The following is a 24,527-nucleotide window of genomic DNA, read 5'->3' as shown; positions in this document are numbered from 1 at the left end:
TTTTCTAAATACCCTGGAAATTGACCAACCCCTTTGATAAATCTTTTCTCACAAAACTATATAACAATCTGCTCTGTAACATACTGCATTTCATGGTGACAGATTCTCTCTAACGCTGCATGGATTTTTTACTGCTGCGACTGAAGTCAGTATTATTGATAAACTGACATATTTAGAATGGGGCTATACATTAACTTTTACTAGTGCAAACAGCCGTACTTCATTTGTTCCTTCTTGGAATAAAGTCAAAACACTGAGGCAATCGTAAAAATTGACACTGTGGACATACTGAACAGTTAAAGAGGTTCTGCATTTTGTTTAAACTGATGATCTATCCTCTGGATAGATCAGCATCTGATCGGCGGGGGTCCATTCAAGTGAACAGAGCTTAGCCGCGCCCAGGCCAGTTGATACTAGTCGTGACGTCACTGGACCTGCGGTAAAGTTTAAACAAACTGCAGAATCCCTTTAAAGATGCACTGTAATGACAATTTTACAACTATCTGCAAACAACTGAATGTTACCATATAGCTGCAGCCTGAATAGTAGAGAATCAATGCTATTGGTCAATAATGTTCAAACAGTTTTGCATGAATTTTCTCATCAGAGAAAACTGTTCTTTTTCTAGTTATCACTGCTTTTACGCCCCCTCCTAAACTAATTCTCCAAGATAGAGAGACAGACTGTCAGCTCACTAAAGGAGTAGATTACATGCTGCTCATAGAACTCCATGGAGAGGGGAGGGAGGAAAAGTTTTATAGAGGCTACTGCGCAGCCCAATCTCCGTAAACTCCCAATGTTCAGGGTGCAGAAATTTCGGAGCTGGCCTCCCAATTAAGTCCAGATATAGAAAGGTGAGTATCCAGCATTTATTGTTTTTTTTATCCCCTTCCTGCACCTGAGCGCAACTGTACGTCCAGGTGAGTATTGACCTTGCACACCTGGGCATACATTTATGCCCTAACTTCTAACCGGCGGTGTGACAAAAGGAAGTGTCACAGCACCGGTGTCTCTGCTGGGGGGCAGTGGTCTAATAGCAAACCAGCACTAATAGATGAACAGTATAATTATATGACTTGAAAGTTAAATTTGAACTGTTATGAAAAATGATATTATGAAGCCTGAATAAGGCACAATTTTTAAAAAGCGATTAACCCTTATTTATCTTTGTCAAATGTTGGCAAAAGTTGGTTACAGGCTCTGATTTTCTTGTCTGCGAAGATCAGAGCCTGTAAGTACGGTCCCCTGTGCCTCCCGCTACCCTCTCAGTGCTGCCCAGTCTGTGCACCCGCTCTGGATATTATGAATGGTGATGGTGGCGCCTCAGCAACAGAGCTGCCTCTATTAGCAGCACAGCTGGCACACTGCTGTAACGGCCGAGATTGGTGCTGGCACCGATCCCCGTCGTTTAACCCCTTAGATGCAGAAGTCAGTAGCCTCCGCAGCATCCATAGGGTTAACAGAGAGTGGGAGCTCCCTGATGGTTGGCATGGCAGCCGGATGCCTTAGATCCGGCTACCATGGCAGCAGGTTGTATCGTTGCTTCCGTAACAACCTGCTCTATAAAAATATCACATGATCTATCCCATCAGGTAAATGCTGTAAAAAATAAATGAATAAAACTGGTGCCAGAGCAACTATTTTTTTATCACCTCGCTTCACAAAAAGCACGATGAGTGATCAAAAAGTTGTATGTATACTAAAATGATACTAATGAAAACATCACCTCATCCTGCAATAAACTAGAATTAGACTTACCAGTAGTTCTGTTTCCATGATTCCACCATGATGGCCACAAGGAGATTGACCCCTGACCTATGTAGGGACAGGAACACAGAGAGAGAGTTTAAATTGCCCCTCCCACCCACTCCCCTCAGTGTTTTCTGATCAAAGTGAGTTTCATATCTATATATACATTTTTATGAGTATTATCATCATACACATTAGAGATTATTTTTTTTTTTTTTTTTTGGGGGGGGGGGGGGGGGGGGGGGGGGGCATCATGGTGGGATTCAAGGTAACAGAATTACCGTAAGTCTAATTCCGGTTTTCCATTTCCATCCACCATAACGGCCACAAGGAGACCTAACAAATAAGCATTATGGGGGGGCTACACCTACCGAAAGCCAAATAGACTCCAGCAGAAAGGTCCAACCTGTAATGTCTAACAAAAGTGCATACGTTAGACCAGGTAGCTGCTCTGCAGATCTGATCCAAAGAGGCGCCTGCCTTCTGAGCCCAAGACGACGCCACAGCCCTTGTAGAATGGGCTTTAATCTTTACTGGACAAGGAACCCCCTGAATTTTGGAACAGTCAGCAATAGCGGATCTGAGGCATCTAGCAAGCGAAGCCTTTGAGAGTTCTTTGCCTTTGTTCTTGCCTGCGTACTGTATTAGAAGGTTATCGTCTTTTCTAAATGACTTTGTGGTTTTTAGGTATTGTAGAATAGATCTGCGAACACCTTTAGGATTTTTGGGACTAGAACAAAAAAGGATGGTAAAATTATTTCCTGATTTCTGTGGAAATTTGTAACCACCTTAGGTAGAAAATTAATTTGAGGGTAACCCTAGAGGAAAGGGCCTGAATCTCTCCTATACATCTAGCAGATGTTATGGTGATGCAGAAGGCCGTTTTTAGAGACAAGTGTTTTAATGAACAAACATCTAAGGGTTCGAAGGGAGAAACTGCTAACCCATTAAAGTACTGTATTTAGATACCACTGGGGAGTACGGGAAATAAGAGTTGGCCTAAGTCTAGAAAATGCCCTCATAAATCTTTTAATCTAGCGGTGGTCTGCTAGAGGGGAGTCATAAAATGAACTGAGTGCCAAAATTTGGACACTGAGTGTACTGGGTCTAAGTCCCAGGTTTAGGCCGTTCTAAAGGAAATCTAAAATCTGGATTACTGGACGAGATGTATCTGGGGCCTCCTGCCCCATCTAGTTGCAGAATTTCTTCCAAATTATAAGGTAGATTTTAGATGTAACCTTCTTCCTGCTACATTTAAATGTGTTGATGACTTTCCGTGATAAGCCTTGATGCCTTAGGATGTCGGCCTCAGGATCCATGCTGTTAATTTGAAGATCTCTGGACCGTGGAGAAGCATGTTTACCTGATAGGGAAGAATCCAAGGTTCTTGAATCGACATTTGTTTTAATGCTGGGAACCAGCTTCTCTTGGGCCAGTAAAGAGTTATGCGGATTATTGTTACTGGCTCACGAGAAGTCTTTTGAAATCATACGAGGAATCAACGGAAACAGAGGAAAAGCGTAGGCCAGGTCCCAGACCAATTTTATTGAAAAAGCGTCTATTGCTAGTGGATTTTCTTTTGGATTTAAGGAGCAAAAAACTTTTACATGCGAATTTACTTTTGACGCAAAAAGGTCTACTTAAGGGGAACCCCATTTTGCTGTTATTTTTTGAAAAATAAGGGGATTTAGAGAATGTTCTCCTGGGTCTAATTTCTTCCTGCTTAGAAAGTCCAGTTCTAGGTTTTGGGAATCTTTGAGATGTAAGGCTGTGAGTGATGGGGTGTTCCTTTCTGTCCAAAGGATTATTTTCTTTGCCAAGGCTTCCAAGGTTGGAGATCCTGTAACCACCTGGCGTTTCAGGTTGGCTACTGTTGTGATGTTGTCCGAAAATATTTTGATATGCTGATCCTTCAGTAGATAGGATGCCTTTTCCAGGGTATACCATACTGCTGCAAGCTGTCTGTAGTTTGAAGAACGATTGCTGATGATCTTCGAGAAAATCCCCTGAAAAAGAAGAGGTTACTTCTGCGCCCCATCTCGATTTGCTTGCGTCCGTTATAATATGGACTGCCGGATGTTTTTGCCAAGGAACTCCCCTTTGAAGATTCCTTTCTTCTTTTCACCCTATTTGAGATCCCGCTTTACAGAATTGGGAATAATGATTTTGTTTGTTTCTTGTCCTAGTTCTTCAGAGTCCAGCCATGTAAGATTCTGGTGTGGACTTGGTACCAAGATACTAACCCTACACAGGAGATTAGGAGGCCTTGTATGCTCATAACATCTCTGATTGAGCAAAAATTCCTTTTTTGGGAATCTTGTTCTATAGTGAGATTACCTTGTCCTGAGGAAGGAAATAATTCTGAATATATCTGAATCTAGGAGAACTCCCAGGAACAGTCTTTTTGGGGAAGGATGGAGATAGGATTTCCCCCAGTTTATTATCAAACCTAAATCCTTAAGTCCTATCAGGAAAGTTTCCGTGTCCTTTATGGCTATATCTTTTGTTTTTGCGACAAGCAAAAACTTGTCTAGCTATGGAATTACGCTCATGTTCTTTTCCCTGAAAGACGCCACCATCTCCACAATTATTTCTATAAAACGCCGAAAGGGAGAGATGTAAACTGGAAGTGACATAGGGATCCTGTTGAGTTCATCATCGCAAATCTCAGGTACTTATACGGCGGAGGTCCTTAAGGGGTTATTCACCTTCGCCACCTTTACATCTATTTTAGGGGTGCCGCCAAAAATCTTGGATTCTGACGGATCAAAAAGAAGGCGGTTTCTAAATTCTCTAGGAACCCCCAACCTCATCAAAGATCATGCGCGCACATTTTCGTGTATAGGAAAAACTATCGACTTTTTTGATCTTAAACCTCCAAACATTTCGTCCTGTACTGAACGCGGTTTAGGTATGTTCTCAATACCCATCGTAGAACTAACCGCTTTTAACAATTCATTCATGTCATCAGAGGAAAAGTTATATTTCTCCCTTCGTCTACAATTTCTCCTTCAGAGAATAAATATTCCTCCTCCAAGGGTCTGGAAGATGAAGCTTTTTCATCCAGCTCCTCAGGATCGGAGGAGGAAGAAACCATAAGTCTATTTTTTTTTTTTTAGGAGGGATCACAGATTGGTCGCTCGGAAGGAAGCTAGAGATGATTTATCTCTTCTTGGATCAGGGTTTTTACATCAGATAAGATAGACGGTTGCTCTTTTTTTTTAACATTTCAGAAATGCAAGATCTGCACAGTTTCTTCTTGTAATTTTCTGGAAGTCTTATTACAGACTGCACATTTCAAAGACTTTGTTTTAACTTTTGTCTCCTTAGCTCCTTAACAATAGAGAACAAAGAGCAACCATGTATCAGCAGACAAAATATAAAAAACACAGCATAATTTTTTTTCCTCTCAAGGGGAACTAACGGAGGGTAGGCGAGTGGACTCTGTAGTCTCCATTGTGATGGGGGTCTCAGGCATTGACATCCTCTATGGAGGTGGCTCCTATGTTGGAAGGGATGTCAGCCTTCATGCTGCCTGGTCTGCGTTTTATGTACATGCCAAACGATAGGCCAGCACTTCCTGGAACGCGCTCCTAGGCTCCGCTTCCCCCCCCCCCCCCGTATCCACGTAGCGTCATGCCGGGTCCATGTGATTCATGGGAACATGCGTAGATTCCTGCACACACCGCGAGTGTCAGGCATTCGTCTGATGTGCCGCTTAACTGGCTGCCGTTTCCTCCTCTTTAAGGTAGGTGATATGGCAGTTTCTGGGGGTAAGCCGGCTCCAGACTAGCCGGAGCGGGTACACTGCTTTTACCATATGTCCAGCCTTAGCCTCATGCCGTGGGAGGATCAAAGGGAATAGAAGGAAAGAATAGACCCCATACTCAAACCCATAAGGGAAGAGGTAAGGGTAGCCCAGACTATCGATACCTCTGGGGTTCTCTGAAATAAAAATAAGTAAATAAAGTTAAATCTTCACTTCCCAGCAAGGTTGGCCTCTCTCTCTGTTGCCTCATGTAGGGATAGGAAACAATGAGGGAGGGAGTGGGTGGGAGGGGTAATTTAAACTCTCACTCTGTGTGTTCCTGTCCGTACATAGGTCAGGGGTCAATCTCCTTGTGGCCGTCATGGTGGATGGAAAATGGCGACAAACTTTTTTTTTTCTTTCAAAAAAGCTTTTATTGTGTAAAAGCAGCAAGACTTTACAAAACATTTATAATATGTGTAGCTCTGTAACTGTACTGACCAGCAGAATAAAGTTAAAGGGGTTTTCCGAGATTTGCATTAGTACTTGATCTGTGGGGGTCAGATACCGTGACCTCTACTGATCACAAGCATAACGCTTCTTCCCTTCTCAGCCCTGCAGTATGCACATACAGAAGTTTATGACTACAAAGAGGTTGTTGCCATATTCAGAAGAAAATGGGTAAAAAAAACTGTGGGGTGCTTTTTCTCCTGTTACATTTTGTGAAAATGAAAAATAAATTGGCCTAAAGCATAATGGAATTTTTCATTTTCACAGCCAAGCATTTCTAAATTCTATGAACCACCTGTTGAATCAAAGTGCTCAATATACCTCTCACAGGACTGAACAACATTAGGGCTCAGGCACCGCATGTATTTTCCGGTCCGGAAAGAATGTACTGAAATAATGGTTCCGCATACGGGCCACAAAAAACACAGAACGGACAAAACATACATTCGTGTGCATAAGGCTGAGATACCTGGAATGTATTGTATTATAATGTATTGCAGAGGTGCGGAATTCAGAACGGGACCTCACACTGACGCATGCAAGTTTCTCGCTTTGAGCTCACTCGTGTCTGTTTGGCCTAAAAAGCTGAGAAATTCATATATAGAAAATAGTGAATTTTTCCAGATGTTCAGTAAATTTTTTTTAATAAATCAAGGTAAAACATAACTCTAATTTATCGCTCACAATGTTTCACGACAAAAACCATCTCAAAATCAAATTTGCAAAAATAGGCCTGGTCAGGAAGGTGAAAACTGGTCTTGAAGGGGTTAAAACAGATCTCGCTTATTTTTACTAAAGTAAACATCACTTTGTATTACTTATGTGACAAATGTTATAATACTAAGTATGGCATACGGTATTTCAATTTTTTAAATGTTACTATACAGTATGTGGAGTCATTGTTCTACATGCACACCCCCTTCTTCCAGTTAGGGCTTATGCACACGGCCGTTACGTGCATTCAAGTCCGCAATTTGCGGTACCCAAAGCACGGGCAACATCCGGGCGGATTCTGCAGATGGATCAATTGAATGGGTCCGTGGTCCGTCCGCACCGCAAAAAAGTAGTGCATGCACTACTGCAGAGGCACGGACAAAAACCCCACAGAAGCACTCCGTTGTGCTTCATTGGAGATCCATGCCTCCGTTCCACACTGGACCTTCCGGATTGCAGACTTATTCAAGTGCACGCGGCCGGGGCCCGCATATTGCGGACCCGCTTTTTGAGGGCCGCAATACAGACACAGCCAGGCAATGGCCATGTGCATGGGCCCTTAATGATATATAGAAAGTTCATGTAATGGAGTTTTTTTATGCTATGAGTAAGGGTGCTTTGCCACCAGCACCACGCAAGTAGACCTTTTTCCATGTATGCAATAAACTAAAATGTTTCTAAAGAACAAGTGCTGGATATCCACCCTTCCACATTTGAATCTTGAGTTTAGGGGGTTTGGAGGAAAAATGCTGAAAAGTGGGGAAAAAGACATTATATATATTACATACAGTTGCAAGAAAAAGTATGTGAACCCTTTGGAATGATATGGATTTCTGCACAAATTGGTCATAAAATGTGATCTGATCTTCATCTAAGTCACAACAATAGACCATCACAGTCTGCTTAAACTAATAACACACAAAGAATTAAATGTTACTGTGTTTTTATTGAACACACCATGTAAACATTCACAGTGCAGGTGGAAAAAGTATGTGAACCCCTAGACTAATGACATCTCCAAGAGCGAAATGGAGTGAGGTGTCAGCCAACTGGAGTCCAATCAATGAGATGAGATTGGAGGTGTTGGTTACAGCTGCCCTACCCTATAAAAAACACACACCAGTTCTGGGTTTTCTTTTCACAAGAAGCATTGCCTGATGTGAATGATGCCTCGCACAAAAGAGCTCTGAGAAAACCTACGATTAAGAATTGTTGACTTGCATAAAGCTGGAAAGGGTTATAAAAGTATCTCCAAAAGCCTTGCTGTTCATCAGTCCACGGTAAGACAAATTGTCTATAAATGAGGAAAGTTCAGCACTGGTGCTACTCTCCCTAGGAGTGACTGTCCTGTAAAGATGACTGCAAGAGCACAGCTCAGACTGCTCAATAAGGTGAAGAAGAATTCTAGAGTGTCAGCTAAAGACTTACAAAAGTCTCTGGCATATGCTAATATCCCTGTTAGCGAATCTACGATACATAAAACACTAAACAAGAATGGATTTCATGGGAGGATACCACAGAGGAAGCCACTGCTGTCCAAAAAAAACATTGCTGCACGTTTACAGTTTGCGCAAGAGCACCTGGATGTTCCACAGTAGTACTGGCAAAATATTCTGTGGACAGATGAAACCAAAGTTGAGTTGTTTGGAAGAAACACACAGCACTATGTGTGGAGAAAAAGAGGCACAGCACACCAACATCAAAACCTCATCTCAACTGTGAAGTATGGTGGTGGGGGCATCATGGTTTGGGGCTGCTTTGCTGCGTCAGGGCCTGGATGGATTGCTATCATCGAAGGAAAAATGAATTCCCAAGTTTATCATGACATTTTGCAGGAGAACCTAAGGCCATCTGTCCACCAGCTGAAGCTCAACAGAAGATGGGAGTTGCAACAGGACAACGACCCAAAGCATAGAAGTAAAATCAACAAATGAATGGCTTAAACAGAAGAAAATACGCCTTCTGGAGTGACCCAGTTAGAGTCCTGACCTTAACCCGATTGAGATGCTGTGGCATGACCTCAAGAAAGCGATTCACACCAGACATCCCAAGAATATTGCTGAACTGAAACTGTTCTGTAAAGAGGAATGGTCAAGAATTACTCCTGACCGTTGTGCACTTCTGATCTGCAACTACAGGAAACGTTTGGTTGAAGTTATTGCTGCCAAAGGAGTTTCAACCAGTTATTAAATCCAAGGGTTCACATACTTTTTCCACCTGCACTGTGAATGTTTACATGGTGTGTTCAATAAAAACATGGTAACATTTAATTCTTTGTGTGTTATTAGTTTAAGCAGACTGTGATTGTCTATTGTTGTGACTTAGATGAAGATCAGATCACATTTTATGACCAATTTGTGCGGAAATCCATATAATTCCAAAGGGTTCACATACTTTTTCTTGCAACTGTATATAATATTCTGCGCCTCTCTGATCCGCAATACTTTAAGGGCCCATTCACACAACCGAATATTTGAGTCCGTATCCGTTCCGCATTTTTTCAGAAGTTCACGTCCTATACTTGTTTGCAGCCACGGACAAGATTGGGCATTTCTATAATATGGCTGGCCGTTCCATTCTGCAAAATGCACACGGCCGGTATCCGCGATTTGTGGACTGCAAAACACAAATTTTTTTTTTATCCAGATTTATCATTAGCTCAGCTCAGAATAATGGAGTGAAAAAGTCCCAAAAAAAGTCCCAAACGCTAAAACTGCACACAAATTTGCGACTTTTTTCTGCTCTGCACTATGCTCGCCAGTTTTCTGAAAGTGGGCGTGTTTTCTTATGTAAATTAATCTCTAGACAGATTTACTATTGGGACTATTTAAAAAGTCGCAAAAAAGTTGCAATTTCACTCCAGTGAGGACCATGCTTATCTTATGAGACTTTTTAATAGAACATGCGACTTTTTCATTAAAACGTGCGACTTTTTCGGAAAGACGTGTGACTTTTGTAAAGCTGCTTACTGACAGATAAACTGCTACCGTCAAACCACATTTATTACAGTCTTAAAGGGCCGATCATAAATCTGACTTGGCTAAAACTGACTTTAGCCATATGTGAAAGTGGAGTGAGCTGTCAGAGTCATGATAAATCTGGCCCATAGGGTCATCTGAATGAGCCTTAACAGTGGCTGCGGAGAGAATACAGTATAGGCTTGTGAGATAAGAGGTCTGGCAAGATTGCACTGCAATCCAGTCTGACTGGACAGCATCAGGGCAGTGAAAAAAACACTCCCACTTGGGAATAGAATGCCAGAGACCGTCAACTTGCATATTAGGTGCCAGAACGTATTGGCCCTGTAAATTGGTAGGATTCAAGGAATCAGGAAGGTAGACAACTGAAATTTTTTTAACTGGTGACAAGTGACAAAAAAACAGAAGTTTAGATATTTATATATTTCATTATTTGAGTCAAATAAATTACATGTTTTTACAACTTTCTAGTATATTTTAGGTTTCAATTTCTCAGAATTGCTTATGGTTTGCGGTCAGTAAATGAAGACATTCTTGCTTGCTTTTGCAGGCTATTATATACTATATACAATAGTGTACAGTGTGGATGCAGTATTGTGGTCACTGATACACACTAACGTACATCTTTTTCAGCAGACAAGGTTGCGGTCTCGAGCTGTTTGGATCACTTGACATTGGAGCCATGTGACTGAAATCTCAGAAGTCACTGTGGTTCATGCTCTGCTGGACTGCAGACAGTCAGCATTTGTGAGACCAGTTTTGCCACATATTATTCAATTTCTCCTTCTGATATTAAGCAACTGATAAAGGCAAGCACACATTTCACCTCATTAAGTGTAATATAAAAGCACTACTATTAATACACTGTATATTTTAATATAACGATTGTGCCATCCTGAGCACTTCACAATATGACAGTTTTCATAATTTATAAGGTATCTGCTGCGATCATCTTAAAGAGACCCTGTCACCATAAAATGCTGCTTACTCTGCAGCCAGTACGTTACAGAGCAGGAAGAGCTGAGCAGACTGAAATATAGTTTTATGGGAAAAGATTCAGTAAAACACGTTATTTATACATCTCTCTGCCATTTGTGATCCAACATGTACATAGGGGAGGTCTCTTAAGTGATTTATAACTGTACACAGGGGCAGACTTACAGGGAACCTGTCACCAGGATTTTGTGCACAGAGCTCCGGAGATGAGTCCAGTGGAAAGGAGCCCAGCACCGCCCCGCGTCCTCCGAATCTCCTCCTTGCTGGCTGACGTCACAGAGCTGGAGCGCCGAAATCTCGCGATGCGCGAGCTAGCGCATGCGTTGTTCGTTCCCTGTGCTGATGCCAGCACAGGGAATGAACATGATGCCGACACTGCGCATGCGCTAGCTCGCGCATCGCGAGATTTCGGCGCTCCAGCTCTGTGACGTCAGCCAGCAAGGAGGAGATTCGGAGGACGCGGGGCAGTGCTGGGCTCCTTTCCGCTGGACTCATCTCCGGACAGAGGACACATATCAGGTTCATTTGCATATGGATCAAAACGGTTTTTTAACTCAATAAAAGCACAGAGAGCTATGGGGACTGGGTATTGCAGATGTGCTAGCGGCCATCTAGCAGCCCATGTCCCCAGCTCTATGCAGAAAATCCTCGTGACAGGTTCCCTTTAAAAGGGTAGGATATGCTACCAATGTCATATAGGTGCAAGTCCCAGAGGTGGGACACACACCAATCTCCCGAATGGGCTCCCGAAAATATAGAAGACCACACAGTGAAAACGTTGCCACCCTCCATTCACTTTAATAAGAGTTAAGAAAATAGCCAAGTGCTGGCTCGGCTATTTCCAGCAGTCCTATAGAGGTGACTGGAGAGGCGGCCATGCATGTGCAGCGCACTCTACATTCCCTTCTGTGGGACTTCTAAAAATAGCTGAGGGTGCTCACTTGGCTATTTGCAGATCTCCCATAGAAGTGAATGGAGAGCACATGCGCAGGGTGCTCTCCTTCACCTTCAGGAGCTGATCTGGAGAGGTGGGACCTGCACCTATCTGACATTGGTGGCATATCCTATCAATATGTTATCATTGTCTAAGATGACAACACCTTTAAGTAGGTATCGACCGATATTGATTTTTTTAGGGCCGATACCGATAATTTGTGAACTTTCAGGCCGATAGCCGATAATTTATACCGATATTCTGGGAATTTTCATTTTTGAAAAAAAAAAAATTTCCTACACAAATCTGCTGAAAATTTATGTTTATTGTTAACGTCTATTATTTTTTTTTTTTTGTAAATCTTTCTTTTTCATTTATACTTAATATACAGTACAGACCAAAAGTTTGGACATACCTTCTCATTCAAAGAGTTTTCTTTATTTTCATGACAATGAAGGCATCAAAACTATGAATTAACACATGTGGAATTATATACATAACAAACAAGTGTGAAACAACTGAAAATATGTCATATTCTAGGTTCTTCAAAGTAGCCACCTTTTGCTTTGATTACTGCTTTGCACACTCTTGGCATTCTCTTGATGAGCTTCAAGAGGTAGTCCCCTGAAATGGTCTTCCAACAGTCTTGAAGGAGTTCCCAGAGATGCTTAGCACTTGTTGGCCCTTTTGCCTTCACTCTGCGGTCCAGCTCACCCCAAACCATCTTGATTGGGTTCAGGTCCGGTGACTGTGGAGGCCAGGTCATCTGGCGCAGCACCCCATCACTCTCCTTCATGGTCAAATAGCCCTTACTTTCAAAGTTTTCCCAATTTTTCGGCTGACTGACTGACCTTCATTTCTTAAAGTAATGATGGCCACTCGTTTTTCTTTACTTAGCTGCTTTTTTCTTGCCATAATACAAATTCTAACAGTCTATTCAGTAGGACTATCAGCTGTGTATCCACCTGACTTCTCCTCAACGCAACTGATGGTCCCAACCCCATTTATAAGGCAAGAAATCCCACTTATTAAACCTGACAGGGCACACCTGTGAAGTGAAAACCATTTCAGGGGACTACCTCTTGAAGCTCATGAAGAGAATGCCAAGAGTGTGCAAAGCAGTAATCAAAGCAAAAGGTGGCTACTTTGAAGAACCTAGAATATGACATATTTTCAGTTGTTTCACACTTGTTTGTTATGTATATAATTCCACATGTGTTAATTCATAGTTTTGATGCCTTCAGTGTGAATCTACAATTTTCATAGTCATGAAAATAAAGAAAACTCTTTGAAAGAAGGTGTGTCCAAACTTTTGGTCTGTACTATATATATATATATATATATATATATATATATATATATATATATTTTTTTTTTTTTTACTAACTTTTAGCCCCCTTAGGGACTAGAACCCTTGTCCTATTCACCCTGATAGAGATCTATCAGGGTGAATAGGATCTCACACTGTCCCTGCTGCTCTGTGCTTTGTGCACACAGCAGCATGGAGCTGAACATGGCAGCCAGAGCTTCAGTAGCGTCCTGGCTGCCATGGTAACCGATCGGAGCCCCAGGCTTACACTGCTGGGGCTCCGATCGGAGGAGCAGGAGAGAGGGGATCCTGTGGCCACTGCCACCAATGATTAATACTGGGGGGGAAGGGGGGGCGCACTGCGCCACCAACGTTTTTAATACTGGAATGGGGGTGGGGGGCGCACTGCGCCACCAATGAAGATAAGTCTTTCATTAATTCATATACAGGAGACGGGAGCTGGCTGCAGAATCCCATATCCGGCTCCCGACCTCTATGAGCGATAGCTGCGATCCGCGGAACCTAAGGGGTTAACTACTGCAGATCGCAGCTACCGCTTATAGAGGTCGGGAGCCGGCTAAGTGATTCTGCAGCCAGCTCCCGCCTTCTGTATATGAATTAATGAAAGACTTATCTTCATTGGTGGAGCGGTGGCCACAGCCCCTCCCCTTCTTTTGTCCTCTCTCCTCTAATTGGCGGCAGCTGCATCACAGGGGGAGGGAGACACTGCTTCCTTCTCCCCTGTGCTGCTGAGGGAACACAGAGAGCGCTGAGAGCAGCGGGTTCTGTGTTCCCAATACGTTATCGGTATATCGGCAAAATAGATGCCGATATCGATAACGTTCAAAATCCTGAATATCGGCCGATAATATCGGTAAAACCGATAATCGGTCGATCCCTACCTTTAAGTATAGAAAGAGCAGAGGTTTAAATGTATTAATTACATGAATATTTTCCCACAAAACAATTTATTACACTGCATTTTGAGATGAAAGGTCCACTTTAAACTGAACCTACTGACATGTTACAGATAAAGCCCAGGTACTGAGACCCACACGCATCACTTGGACAAAAAGGCAGAAGTACTCAGGATTATTGTACTGAACCATTGACTGGTATTTAACCCCTTAACCTTCTAACACATTAAAGGGCAGCTGTCAGCAGATTTGGACCTATGAAACTGGCTGACCTGTGGGCTCTGCTCAATGTCGATGCCTCCATTGCTCCCAGAGGCTCATTTGCTTATATTAAAACTTTAGCTTTCTCAGCAATGCAGGGGCATATGAACATGGGACCAACACAGATGCTTTCTGTTGCCAAGAGTACATGCTACAGGTCAGGCAGTTTCATAAGTACAAATCTTTAACCCCTTAACGCATAACGCCGTGCATGTACGGCGGGGGATGCATTGCCAGAATGCATTCCGCCGTACATGCACGGCGGGCTGATTGGGCGGGCACCGGAGCGGTGACCGCCGGATCACTGCAGGGGTCCGGCAGTCCCTGGTAGCCAGGCCCCAGCTGTATCCGCCAGCATCACTGTAAAAGCCGATGCCGGTGGATTAACCCCTTCTATGCCGCGGTCCGCGCTGACCACAACATAGAAGTGGTTTGCAGCGGGTGAAGGAGCGAATAGAGTCCCTACGCTGCTGTGGCGGGGACTCGATGTGTCAGAAGGCAACCCGGTGCTGTGCAGAGGCTGCCCAATGCCTTGCACAGCATCGGGACCTGCCTTCTACGGGTGCCCAGGAGATCCAGCCTCAGGCTGCGTCTCCTAGGCAACCTGTTAGTGATTTACACTGTGTAATACACTAACAGGCAATGCATTACAATACAGATGTATTATAAAATGCATTGCAGAGGGGATCAGACCCCCAAAAGTTGAAGTCCCAGAGTGGGACAGAAATAAAGTAATATAAAAAAAATTATTAAAAAAGTGTTTTCATAAAAATTAATTAAAGTTTCAAATAAAAAAAGGAAAAAAAAGTGGCCCCGTTTTGTAGTTGGGTCCAAATTGATGGAAGACAGGGCCATACCAAGTAGGCGGGGCCGCAATACCATATTGTTGCACATTATACCACCCCAACAGAACCAAACACCACAAGTCCATCACAAAATTCAGTCACCTGTAAAACACAAAATACATCCCCAAAAACTTACACTGGCCAGCCGTGAGGAGGGCGCAAGCGGCCGCCTGGGCATTAGCCCACCGGGAAATTTCCCTGTAAGGTCTATGGCCAATCTGCAGCTCCCCTGTCTATCAGCTGTTTGAAGAGAACGCAGTGCTCATACGAGAGCTGTGTTCTCTTCACAGTTACCCTGCCCAGCAGTCATAACTTTAATCTAAAAATGTTTCTTGATTTTGTGGGATGAGTTGTAGTTTTTTTTTTTTTTTAGGAACCATTTTTTTGGACATATAGTGTATTAAATATGTTTTATTTTATTTTTAGGGTAATAATGATAATGCCAAATGTATATATTTTTTTTAAATATTTTTTCCTACTACACACAGAATTTGTGTTGGCAGTGAATGCAGCTGAAAGTAAAAGCAGGTTTCACTGCTTTCTCTCCTGACCCAGTTTCTAACAGCTATATCTCCCCATGTAGTGAACATAATGCTGTAAATCCTGGAATGCCAGTTTTCAAACAAAACCAGGCCCATATCTCTAGCTGTGGCCAATCCCGATATATGAGCAGCTAAAGCTGCCGACACCCTGCTGTTTGAGCTCAGCCGGGGCTGAACTGATAAGTCCCTTTCTCAAAACTTAAGCAGTTAAAGGGGTTATCCTAAATTAGATACAAGAGCCTGCATGAATGGAGAGAAAATACAATACCGGTCATAGACTATGCACAGATATGGTGCAGTTTCTGGGGGGGAAAAAGAAGCATCTTGTGACTATCTTAAATAACTTAAAAATTGAAAGCAAACCTTAAGTGGAGACCCATCTGAGTCATTGACTGGCTAAGTGGGCTTTTCTTGACATTTTCAGCTTGTCGAGCCAAGACAAAAAGTGGAGACCACTGGGGGCTTATACCATGTAGGTTCCACTACTGGTTTGGCTCACAATCACGGACCATTTGAATAAGGGCTCTGAAGCAGTTACAGTTGTGGATCTGTGTATAGGCTCTTTCACATATATTAAATAACTAGCAGAAGGATCTGGCTTCGCACGGGTATATTTCATCTATTTCATTTAATGTTTGTGTGTGTCGTTAAAAGATAAACAGTATCCACTATAACAGTAACATCCAGAGAGTACTCCCCTTTAACAATGACCTCCACAATGGCCGCCCCTTTATTAGTGATCTCCACAGTACCCAGTTTCGTTAACAGTGATTTCCATAATAATACGCCCCCTTAACAGAGACCTCCACACAGTTCCGTTCCCTTAAAATGGGACCTCCACAACCCCCCGCCTCCTTAACACTGACCTCCATAGCGGACCGTCCACTTAACTGTGATCTCCACCTTTCCCTGCCCCCTTAACAGAGCCCTCCACAGTGCTCGCCCCTTTAACAGTGACCTGCACAGCATCCCGCTCCCTTTAACAGTGACCGGCACAGCATCCCGCTCCCTTTAACAGTGACCGGCACAGCATCCCGCTCCCTTTAACAGTGACCTGCACAGCATCCCGCTCCCTTTAACAGTGACCTGCACAGCATCCCGCTCCCTTTAACAGTGACCTGCACAGCATCCCGCTCCCTTTAACAGTGACCTGCACAGCATCCCGCTCCCTTTAACAGTGACCTGCACAGCATCCCGCTCCCTTTAACAGTGACCTGCACAGCATCCCGCTCCCTTTAACAGTGACCTGCACAGCATCCCGCTCCCTTTAACAGTGACCTGCACAGCATCCCGCTCCCTTTAACAGTGACCTGCACAGCATCCCGCTCCCTTTAACAGTGACCTGCACAGCATCCCGCTCCCTTTAACAGTGACCTGCACAGCATCCCGCTCCCTTTAACAGTGACCTGCACAGCATCCCGCTCCCTTTAACAGTGACCTGCACAGCATCCCGCTCCCTTTAACAGTGACCTGCACAGCATCCCGCTCCCTTTAACAGTGACCTGCACAGCATCCCGCTCCCTTTAACAGTGACCTGCACAGCATCCCGCTCCCTTTAACAGTGACCTGCACAGCATCCCGCTCCCTTTAACAGTGACCTGCACAGCATCCCGCTCCCTTTAACAGTGACCTGCACAGCATCCCGCTCCCTTAACAGTGACCTGCACAGCATCCCGCTCCCTTAACAGTGACCTGCACAGCATCCCGCTCCCTTAACAGTGACCTGCACAGCATCCCGCTCCCTTAACAGTGACCTGCACAGCATCCCGCTCCCTTAACAGTGACCTGCACAGCATCCCGCTCCCTTAACAGTGACCTGCACAGCATCCAGCTCCCTTAACAGTGACCTGCACAGCATACCGCTCCCTTAACAGTGACCTGCACAGCATCCCGCTCCCTTAACAGTGACCTGCACAGCATCCCGCTCCCTTAACAATGACCTCCACAGCATCCCGCTCCCTTAACAGTGACCTCCACAGCATCCCGCTCCCTTAACAGTGACCTCCACAGCATCCCGCTCCCTTAACAGTGACCTCCACGGCATCCCGCTCCCTTAACAGTGACCTGCACGGCATCCCGCTCCCTTAACAGTGATCTGCACAGCACCCCGCCCCTTTATTAGTGACCTCTACAGTATGCCATCTCCTTAACAGTAATTTCCACAAAACCCTGTCCCCTTAACAGTGGCCTCTAGAGCAATCTGCCCTTTAACACTGACCTCCATAGTGGACCATCCCTTTAACTGTGACATCCACAGAAGCCTGCCCCTAGGGTGGCCAGAGGTCCGGTTTTCAGACTCCCTGTCCTCTTTCCAGCACAGGGACTGGACGGACACAGGGATGTCCTTTTGAACAGCTCACTCAGACCGCAGCACTGTGCTGTCTGAGCGTGAGCTGCAAGGAGAAAGTCACCCTTCCTCCCACCCCTGCAGCTGACAGAAGTTTATTTTTACTTTCATTTTTTCAATCCCCGGTGGCTGTGAAGTGGGCGGGGCCTAAATGAGCCTGGGGCGTGTCTTAGCTGGGCCTGGGGGCGGGGTTTTTAAGTCCATCTTTTGCACCTTAACTGTTACCTCCACAGCACTCCGCTCCCTTAACAGTGTCATCCACAGTGCCCTGCCCCTTTAAAGCTGACCTACAGCAGTAAAGAAAAATGGCTGGGTTGTTATGGAAACCTGGTGTAAAACTGTGTGTATGTGGAGACTGAGGGCATACGTGCTTCTATCGGCTGATAAGGGTCATGTGACCAGGCCTCTATTTACTAAAGCATTTTTGAGAATATCTCAGGAACGGTACATCCTAGAGAGCAGAGACCCGGTCTAAAACCTTCCCGGATATCGGATGTACCTGTGTGCCAAATTTCTTGATTGTAAATGCGACTGTGTGGATTCCTTTAGCGGACATACACACATACATACACTCAGCTTTATGTATTAGATGAAGTGTTCTTCGACTGTGAGAGCAAGTATATGCCTTAAAATATTTACGCACCTGTCTAGGAAGATGTCTGGCAGAGGTGGGTACGTTTGCATGTCAGGAACTCGCTCATGTACAATAACCATGACAAAGGAGGTAAAACCAAAAACTAGAAAAACATAAACACAGCTGATAGCAGTCTTCCAGTACTCCGGGTCCAGTCGCTTTGGTAAAGGTTTGTTTTTCCCATTAGAGTATTGGTGTGGTTCTACACTAGAATCTGTTCCATGTTCAAAGTCTTTTGCAAGGTCTCCATTACATAGCCAGTCAGGACTTGCTGGGGAACAAATGCTGAGGGTTCCTGGTGCTGGCTCGTTGCTTAACCCCAACTCTTCTAGAACACTGGCATGCTGTTTTTGGAGTTTACGGATAGAAAGCATAAGGCGTTTGATATCCCCAAGCACTTTAATTTCCAGTGGTGGAGAGCGCAAATCATACTCTGTTAATGCCAACATCGCTGTGCCATCTAGACGATGCTTGTTGCACAGAATATCTACATAGTCACAAAAGCCTTCTTCTCTTAGCCACTTTGCGACATGTTTCGTAGTCCAACGGCGAATGCATAGCTGACTGTTAGCCATTGTTTTAGCGGACACCTGTAGAGAAACACAAATTGTTCAGCTTGGATTGTATTGCCATTTACACCAATTTCAACTGCATTTAGAATTTATTAACTTTAGGATGACTTTTTATTGGAACCATTTTTAGCAAAATCGTCCGACAATCTAATGTGTATGGGGGCCTCTTGACTCTCCCCCAACAGATGACAGACGGAAGAAAAATATCAAGCACTTTGAATTTTATCCAGGAGATAAGCCGCTGCGAGAAGTGACAGGCTGCGGCTTTCTACTGTACGTTTTTCCCATTGAAAACACATTCATGTTCAGCTAAAGAAAGTGTGTATGTGGGCGTTTGGAGAATGTTGGGAGTTGCACTAAAGGTGCATGGGAAGACCATGTTTTTTAACAGATAGGCTTGCAGTTTCCTACCTCATGTACATCTTCCCATACTTTTTTTTTTTTTTTTAGTTTGGACTTTTCAGACCCGTTTTCACCATGTAAACAAATCAAGTAGTCAGTGTACAGCAAATTTGGTGTGCCCTTAAAATAACTCAACACACAGCCATTAATGTCTAAACCACTGGCAACAAAAGTGAGTACACCATTAAGTGAAAATGACCAAATTAGCCATTTTCCCTCCTCGATGTCATGTGAAACGTTAATGTTACAAGGTCTCAGGTGTGAATAAGAAGCATGTGTGTTAAATTTGGTGTCATCGCTCCCGCACTCTCTCATACTGGTCACATGAAGTTAAACATGGCAACTTATGGGAAAGAACTCTGAGGATATGAAAAAAATTAATTGTTGCTCTACATAATGATGGCCTAGGTTATTAGAAGATTGCAAACACACTGAAAATGAGTGCAGCACGGTGGCCAAGACCATACAGGGGTTTAACAAGAAAGCTTCCACTCAGAACAGGCCATGTCATGGTCAACCAAAGAAGTTGAGTGCACGTGCTCAGCGTCATATCCAGAGGTTGCATGAGTGCTGCCAGCATTGTTGCAGAGGTTAAAGGGGTAGAGAGTCAGCCTGTCAGTGCTCAGACCATACGCCGCACTTTGCATCAAATTGGTTTGCATGGCTCTCGTCCCAGAAGGAAGCCTAAAGATGATGCACAAGAAAGTCCACAAACAGTTTTCTAAAGACAAGCAGACTAAGGACATGGATTACTGGAACTATGTCCTGGGTTCTGATGAGACCTTATTTGGGTCAGATGGGTGTCAAGCGTGTGGGGGCGGCAACCAGGTGAAGAGTACAAAGACAAGTGTGTCTTGCCTACAGTAAACCATGGTGGTGGGAGTGTCATGGTTTGGGGCTGCATGAGTGCTGCCAGCTGTGGGGTGCTACAGTTCATTGAGAGAACCATGAATGCCAACATGTACTGTGAGATAATAAAGCAGATCATGATCCCCTCCCTTCAGAAACTAGGCCGCAGGGCAGTATTCCAACATGATAACGGCGCTAAACATACCTCCAAGACGACCACTGCCTTGCTAAAGAAACTGAGGGTAAAGGCGCTAGACTGGCCAAGCATGTCTCCAGACCTAAACCCTATTGAGCATCTGTGGGGCATCCTGAAATGGAAGCGTGCAAGGTCTCTAACATCCACCAGCTCCATGATATTGTCATGGTGGAGTGGAAGAGGATTCCAGTGGCAACCTGTGAAGCTCCAGTGAACGCCATGCCCAAGAGAGTTAAGGCAGTGTTGGAAAGTAATGGTGGCCACACAAAATATTGACACTTTGGGCACAATTTGGCCATTTTCACTTAGGGGTGTACTCACTTTTGTTGTCAGCAGTTTAGACATTAATGGCTGTGTTGCGATATTTTGAGGGCAGAACAAAATTTACACTGTTATACAAGCTGTACAGTGACTACTTTACATTGTTTCAAAAAGTGTAATATCTTCAGTGTTGTCCCATGAAAATGTGTGTGTGTGTGTATATATATATATATTATATATATATATATATATATATATATATATACACACATACACATACATACACATACATACATATACACACACACACACACACACACACACACACATACATACACACATACACACACAGTTGCAAGAAAAAAGTATGTGAACCCTTTGGAATGATATGGATTTCTGCACAAATTGGGTCATAAAATGTGATCTGATCTTCATCCAAGTCACAACAATATACAATCACAGTCTGCTTAAACTAATAACACACAAAGAATTAAATGTTACCATGTTTTTATTGAACACACCATGTAAACATTCACAGTGCAAGTGGAAAAAGTATGTGAACCCTTGGATTTAATAACTGGTTTAATAACCTCAACCAAACGTTTCCTGTAGTTGCAGATCAGACGTGCACAACGGTCAGGAGTAATTCTTGACCATTCCTCTTTACAGAACTATTTCAGTTCAGCAATATTCTTGGGAGGTCTGGTGTGAATCGCTTTCTTGAGGTCATGCCACAGCATCTCAAATCGGGTTGAGGTCATGACTGGGCCCTCCAGAAGGTGTATTTTCTTCTGTTTAAGCCATTCTGTTGTTGATTTACTTCTATGCTTTGGGTAGTTGTCCTGTTGCAACACCAATCTTCTGTTAAGCTTCAGCTGGTGGACAGATGGCCTTAATGTCTTGATAAACTTGGGAATTAATTTTTCGTTCGATGATAGCAATCCGTCCAGGCCCTGACGCAGCAAAGCAGCCCCAAACCATGATGTCCCCACCACAATACTTCACAGTTGGGATGAGTTTTGATGTTGGTGTGCTGTGCCTCTTTCTCCACACAAGGCCACATTTATCATTAGCTCAAGTCAGAATAATGGAGTGAAAAAGTCGCTAATTTTTGCGCAATCGCTAAAACTGCGCACAAATTTGCGACTTTTTTCTGCTCTGCACTAGGCTCGCCAGTTTTCTGAAAGTGGGCGTGTTTTCTTATGTAAATTAATCTCTAGACAGATTTACTATTGGGACCATTTAAAAAGTCGCAAAAAAATTGCAAAAAAAAGCGCAATTTCCCTCTAGTGAGGACCATGCTAATTTTATGAGACTTTTTAATAGAACATGCGACTTTTTCGTAAAGACGTGCGACTTTTGTAAAGCTGCTTACTGACAGATAACCTGCTACCGTCAAACCACATTTATTACAGTCGTAAAGGGCCGATCATAAATCTGACTTGGCTAAAACTGACTTTAGCCATATGTGAAAGTTGAGTGAGCTGTCAGAGTAATGATAAATCTGGCCCATAGTGTTGTGTGATTTTTCCAAACAACTCAACTTTGGTTTCATCTGTCCACAGAATATTTTGCCAATACTGCTGTGGAATATCCAAGGTGCTCTTGTACAAACTTTAAACGTGCAGCAATGTTTTTTTTTTGTTTTTTGTTTTTTTTTACAGTAGTGGCTTCCTGTGTGGTATCCTCCCATGAAATCCATTCTTGTTTAGTGTTTTACGTATCGTAGATTTGCTAACAGGGATGTTAGCATATGCCAAAGACTTTTGTAAGTCTTTAGCTGACACTGTAGGATTCTTCCTTACCTCATTAAGCAGTCTGCGCTGTGCTCTTGCAGTCATCTTTACAGGACGGCCACTCCTAGGGAAAGTAGCAGCAGTTCTGAACTTTCTCCATTTATAGACAATTTGTCTTACCGTGGAGTGATGAACAGCAAGGCTTTTGGAGATACTTTTATAACCCTGTGCAGCTTTATGCAAGTCAACAATTCTTAATCGTATGTCTTCTGAGAGCTCTTTTATGCGAGGCATCATTCACATCAGGCAATGCTTCTTGTGAAAAGCAAACCCAAAACTGGTGTGTCTTTATTATAGAGCAGGGCAGCTGTAACCAACACCTCCAATCTCATCTCATTGATTGGACTCCAATTAGCGCTTGGAGATGTCAGTCTAGGGGTTCACATACTTTCTCCACCTGCACTGTGAATTTTTACATGGTGTGTTCAATAAAAACATGGTAACATTTAATTCTTTGTGTGTTATTAGTTTAAGCAGACTGTGATGGTCTATTGTTGTGACTTAGATGAAGATCAGATCACATTTTGTGACCAATTTGTGCCGAATATATATATATATATATATATATATATATATATATATATATATATATATATATATATATATATATATACACATATACACAGTACAGACCAAAAGTTTGGACACACCTTCTCATTCAAAGAGTTTTCTTTATTTTCATGACTATGAAAATTGTAGATTCACACTGAAGGCATCAAAAATATGAATTAACACATGTAAAATTATATACATAACAAACAAGTGTGAAACAACTGAAAATATGTCATTCTAGGTTCTTCAAAGTAGCCACCTTTTGCTTTGATTACTGCTTTGCACACTCTTGGCATTCTCTTGATGAGCTTCAAGAGGTAGTCCCCGGAAATGGTTTTCACTTCACAGGTGTGCCCTGTCAGGTTTAATAAGTGGGATTTCTTGCTTTATAAATGGGGTTGGGACCATCAGTGGCGTTGAGGAGAAGTCAGGTGGATACACAGCTGATAGTCCTACTGAATAGACTGTTAGAATTTGTATTATGGCAAGAAAAAAGCAGCTAAGTAAAGAAAAACGAGTGGCCATCATTACTTTAAGAAATGAAGGTCAGTCAGCCGAAAAATTGGGAAAACTTTGAAAGTAAGGGCTATTTGACCATGAAGGAGAGTGATGGGGTGCTGCGCCAGATGACCTGGCCTCCACAGTCACCGGACCTGAACCCAATCGAGATGGTTTGGGGTGAGCTGGACCGCAGAGTGAAGGCAAAAGGGCTAACAAGTGCTAAGCATCTCTGGGAACTCCTTCAAGACTGTTGGAAGACCATTTCAGGGGACTACCTCTTGGAGCTCATCAAGAGAATGCCAAGAGTGTGCAAAGCAGTAATCAAAGCAAAAGGTGGCTACTTTGAAGAACCTAGAATATGACATATTTTCAGTTGTTTCACACTTGTTTGTTATGTATATAATTCCACATGTGTTAATTCATAGTTTTGATGCCTTCATAGTCATGAAAATAAAGAAAACTCTTTGTATGAGAAGGTGTGTCCAAACTTTTGGTCTGTACTGTGTATATATATATATATATATATATATATATATATATATATATATATACACACACACACACACACACACATATACATATACACACACACACACAGGAAAAGATTTGGCAACACCAATTCACTATAAATGCCACAGGTGCCATGTCCCAGGGTATAACTTCTTACCCAAAAAATGTAGAAAGAAACAGACAGCACTTTCAATAGTAAATCGTGATTTAAATCGACCCAAGTGGGACAGTGAGGCAATGTTTCGGGGGGTGGAGGAATCAAACATGATAATTACAATATAATTATAATAAAATAGTAAGTGCAATATAAAGTGACATGATGCAGTGTATAACAGCGATTATAAAAAGCATAATTGCATGTGAATTACAAAAATTGATAAAGTAAAACAATAAATAAAATCCAT

The 24,527-nt window shown here is 43.1% G+C and overlaps 1 protein-coding gene across 3 annotated transcripts in view; it reads right to left on the bottom strand.

Annotated features, from left to right (window-relative positions):
• SAMD8 (sterile alpha motif domain containing 8) overlaps window positions 1–24,527 on the bottom strand; it is a 192,340-nt gene that overhangs the window by 91,852 nt on the left and 75,961 nt on the right. For all 3 annotated transcript variants that reach the window (XM_040436409.1, XM_040436410.1, XM_040436411.1), the window contains one exon: window positions 18,494–19,074. In XM_040436409.1, coding sequence (XP_040292343.1) covers window positions 18,494–19,074 — 581 coding nt within the window. The remainder of the gene's footprint in view (window positions 1–18,493; window positions 19,075–24,527) is intronic.

The sequence above is a fragment of the Bufo bufo genome, chromosome 6 (genome assembly GCF_905171765.1).
Source record: "Bufo bufo chromosome 6, aBufBuf1.1, whole genome shotgun sequence".
NCBI classification, from domain to species: Eukaryota; Metazoa; Chordata; class Amphibia; order Anura; family Bufonidae; genus Bufo; species Bufo bufo.
The sequence above is the reverse complement of the archived record's forward strand: the minus strand, read 5'-3'. Positions and strand labels throughout refer to the sequence as shown.